The 4,168-nt window shown below is 43.0% G+C and overlaps 1 protein-coding gene across 1 annotated transcript in view; it reads left to right on the forward strand.

Moving 5' to 3' along the window:
- Positions 1-744: 744 nt before the first annotated feature.
- The window catches only part of LOC118414780 (cartilage intermediate layer protein 1-like), a 10,427-nt gene continuing 7,003 nt past the window's right edge, over positions 745-4,168 (forward strand). Inside the window, exons 1-3 of the mRNA XM_035819015.1 lie at positions 745-1,000; positions 3,490-3,563; positions 3,783-3,989. Coding sequence (XP_035674908.1) covers positions 996-1,000; positions 3,490-3,563; positions 3,783-3,989 — 286 coding nt within the window. The 5' untranslated portion in view covers positions 745-995. The remainder of the gene's footprint in view (positions 1,001-3,489; positions 3,564-3,782; positions 3,990-4,168) is intronic.

The raw sequence follows: 4,168 nt of genomic DNA on the forward strand, positions 1-4,168 counted from the left end.
TGGTGCGGAAGGGCGAAGATTATCTTTCTCGTTAAACACGTTTGATTTAACGGGATAATTTTCTATTGTGACGCGATTGACTTATGTCTACATCAGTTATACTAAGTCTTGTGCAACACGTAAATTAGGTTTATTGCACTACTATTCAATTTCGTTGGATGGCAGGCATTTATTTTTGTACCCAAAGTCTGATAGTACTTAGTTAAACTCCTTTCTTGTTTGTCGCAACCTGCATGTTAAAAATGTGGAATTTGTGATGTCATGATAGTATCTCCTGATTGATGTCACCGCGTACGCAGATGGCCGGATTGCAGCGCTGATAACAACACCTTCTCTTGTTGTTTTCTGTCAACATGCCAAATATGATGTCACTTTGCATCACTGCGATGAACGTGCGGGTCACCAGGTCACTGATACTTGGTGCCAGTCCCAAAACTATTAGCCATGCACCACCGACCTGTGTAACATTTCTTTAATTACTGTGACAAAAAGAAACCGCACTCAACACTTTCATATTTCAAACCACACAGACTTACCACTATCTGTCCAGTCGTAATTTCACTAAGATTTGAAAACTGGTAACAAAATCTGTACACAATGGCAGGTAGCATATGACGCCGTCCCCGGGTGCACCTGGGCACTGATGACTAATTTCATCCAAGGTCGTTTCCTTATGATAGTCAATATAGCAGGCTTTCGAGGGGTCTTTTTACACTGCTATATCTGCTGAATACAGAATGCTTTCCGATTACTGTCGTAGTCATTATTAGTAAACGCAGCCTTTAGAACACGGCGATGATTAAAAATAGGTCGTCGTCAGACACAAGGCGAGAATATTAGGAGTGCATCAGAAGCCCGTTTCGAGGCTATCCTTAATTAACTTGGCTTCGTGATAGAGCGAAGTTCTTCGATAACTATCCACAGACGATCTAGTCTCGCCAAACACCCGGCCAGAGACGGTCGGATATTCGGTAGCTTCTTAAAGAATTGCCACCATGAGGTGAGTAGAAATGGTTTCTTTTAAAAGGTTCTTACAAATGTTTTACACGGCTTTTAAAAAACAGTCGGTAACGTTGTGAATAAGTTTTGCGGGATATTTGGTCAGCCAGACCCATGGTTGGTGACGGGAAAAGTGGGCGGTGAGCTCGCACAGGCGACTGGAGCGCACTGCCTCGGAGTGAGACTGAGAAATAGCAAAATTTTTCTTGTCACTTGTCATCACGGATTTTACTACTTACTAATGGCAGAAAGACTCTTATCAGTTATTACCTTGATACTAATCTCAGTTTACGGTGATTCAAGATCAAAGCATTTGTTCAGGTAAACTCAGTTTGTTTGCAGACCAAGGTTTAAAAACGTAGCAGTACAAATTATGTGATCATTTGGAGCCACTGTAGAAGGTTCCGCCATTCTCGAGGAGATTCGGCCGTATTTGTTGATGACCCAAAGATCCCCAAATCTTAAGTCACCAGAGACCTGAACGTATTTTGCACTTAAAATTTGCCCCTCACATTAGACGGGGGCTCGGGGATCTGCGACCAAAATCGCACGATGGCCAAGAGACAAATGACATTAGGAGCTCGGAGACCTGTCGGCCTACCTATTTCCCCGCTGTGTGCCAGGGCCTATGCCTTTTCGGACAAACAAAACGTTCTAGGAGTCCCGAAACTGTTGACGGTCTGCCTCTCTGATAAATTATGCTCTCGAGATCGATACAAATCAGCGAACCATCTCACATGTAAAATTCAACCGAGAATCAAGCTACTACAATAATTATTATAAGTGAGTTTTTCGCTTGATTATCGGTTGAATTTGTGTCAGAGTATATATATGCTTGTGTAGTAGGAGACTTGTGTAACAATGATTTGGTGGCCATCCAGTTCATCAGGAATAGATTTTGGTATCCTGACCTCATGAAGAATGATTGAAGACCTTTATTGTACATATATACCCACTGGGTTACAGGTCGCAACAAAATAATAGTTGACAGATACATGAACTATATACAATGTCAACTAACACAGGAATCATATTCTACTAAGTGGATTTGACTTCTTCTCGCTTCTTTGTTATACTGGAAAAGATGTACTTTACAATCAAAGGTTGGTATAAATTCATTCGATATAATTCGTTCCTGTTACTGAGGTGCATGAAATAGGCAGACTCCCCTGGCCGTATTTGTTCAATTTCTACTATTTCACCACCTATCCGCGTCGCCTGGTAGAGGCGTAATGATAAACATAGAAGAAGTTTATTTGCAAGTCTGGGCCATTGCTATGCTACGAGTTTATGCATGATTTTGTATTTGACGTGCTGACAGGGCTTGCCAACTTCTGTGCACAAGTAATGCTTCTATTTTTGCCACGCCTCCATAATGACAGAATAATTGCTACTACGTGACAAACGACACGTACGTAGATATCAAATCTTCACTCATCGCGCCCGCTGGCTGCAGATATGTGATAGAACACCAGAGGGAGCATTTGGACATGCTGACTGCTTGCTTGACTGCCCTGACTGTAACTTGTCCGACCGGTCTGTCATATGTACATGTGATTAGGGCTGGGTACCGGTACAGAAAATTCAGGTCCAGGTCCGGTTCAGGTCCAGAGGATCAGGTCCAGGTCCGGACCTGAACCTGGACCTGATTCAGTATGACTCATACCAATGGTCCATTTCACTACAAAGAAATCTGTTTGGTGGAGTATTAGACTTACACTGGCGTTTTAAAATCCTACAACGCTAACTGCACCTGTAGGATTGACTGTAAACCTTGGTAGAAATTACTATAAACTCTACTCTACTTCACTCTTGTCATTTTCTTCCAACTGCAAGCGCCAAAACGTGTGAATGTCTGATGGAATAATATGTTAATTTTCTAATCGGTCCAACATCCGGTCCACCTAATTTTTTCAGGTCCGGTTTTTCTGGACCGGTCCAATAAGAAAAACCGGTTTTGTACCAATACCCAGCCCTACGTGTGATATATTGCGTCAGTGACCGTTGGGGGTGCAGCCCTGGTCGGGCTCTAAAGTCAGACTCTTGTGATAATAATAAAACGTGTCGGCCAGTTATTTCTACAGCTTGTAACGCTGAAGAAGATTGGATTTGGTCACTCGAAGCGTCCTGAAGTACATCTTCAATGTTTATCCATTTGTAGACATTGCCTTTAAATATTGTTTACATGGATGTTAAACATTCATGAACCTTGTTAAAATTTTCCTTGTCTGGTGGCTTTCGCTAAAATCCCGACAGCCAGACGTCAGGTGCCCTGGCAGTGTACGGTAATGTACCGGAGGCTGCCTGATAGGGTATCAACTGCTTTTCACCGCTCGGTCGGGCTGTTGAGTTCCTGTTGCAAACCTCGTGAACTTTATTTACATAATAAATGAGCTACTGGTAAGCAAGACATATGAGAAACTTAAAATACTAGTACATGTAATTTCATGTCGTCGTGAGATCTACAAACCCTTGTTCTTTCCATTTTAGGGTCATCATCGGCCTCGTGGTTTGTCTGACCGTTGTGCTGTATGTGGCTCCTGTCGGCGGAAGGCGAGTGAGAAGTGCGTATTGGAATTGTCATATTTGATCATACACCCACTTGTGCAAACTAGCCAGGGTATCAGCTGATGATGAAGGTTTGCTTCATGCACCCTAAGACTTATGTAAAAGACTGAAAGTCTGACTTTTAGTTGAAAATCCGCAATGTTACAATTTCATTTAGCTTCATGTATTTTACGTATTGTACTAAAGACAGCCAAACACATGTGTCTACCTTGCAGAAAGGTGTAAGCCGTTGGAGTTTCCAGACACGACAAGGGATTGCGACAAGGCGCCGAATGCAGAAGGCTGGTACCCCGATAAAACCGTCTGCACGTTTGAGTGCAGGGAGGGATGTGTGAGGGACAAAGGAAAGAGCAGAAGAGTTTGCAAGGTCAGGGGCAGGTCAAAATGGTGGAAGCCTGCAGGAACCGGACTGAAGTGTCTTTGTGAGTGGCCAACTTTAAATGTGCATCTCTAGAATAGTATGAACCGTCTGCATGTTTGACTGCAGGGAGGGATGTGTGAGGGGCAAAGGAAAGAGCATGGTGGGTTGGAGGACGCAGACTCCAGTGTACTTTTTAGTGGTCAAACATTATTCTAGAATTTTATGAGATTGCGGGCGATT

The sequence above is a fragment of the Branchiostoma floridae genome, chromosome 4 (genome assembly GCF_000003815.2).
Source record: "Branchiostoma floridae strain S238N-H82 chromosome 4, Bfl_VNyyK, whole genome shotgun sequence".
Classification (NCBI taxonomy): domain Eukaryota; kingdom Metazoa; phylum Chordata; class Leptocardii; order Amphioxiformes; family Branchiostomatidae; genus Branchiostoma; species Branchiostoma floridae.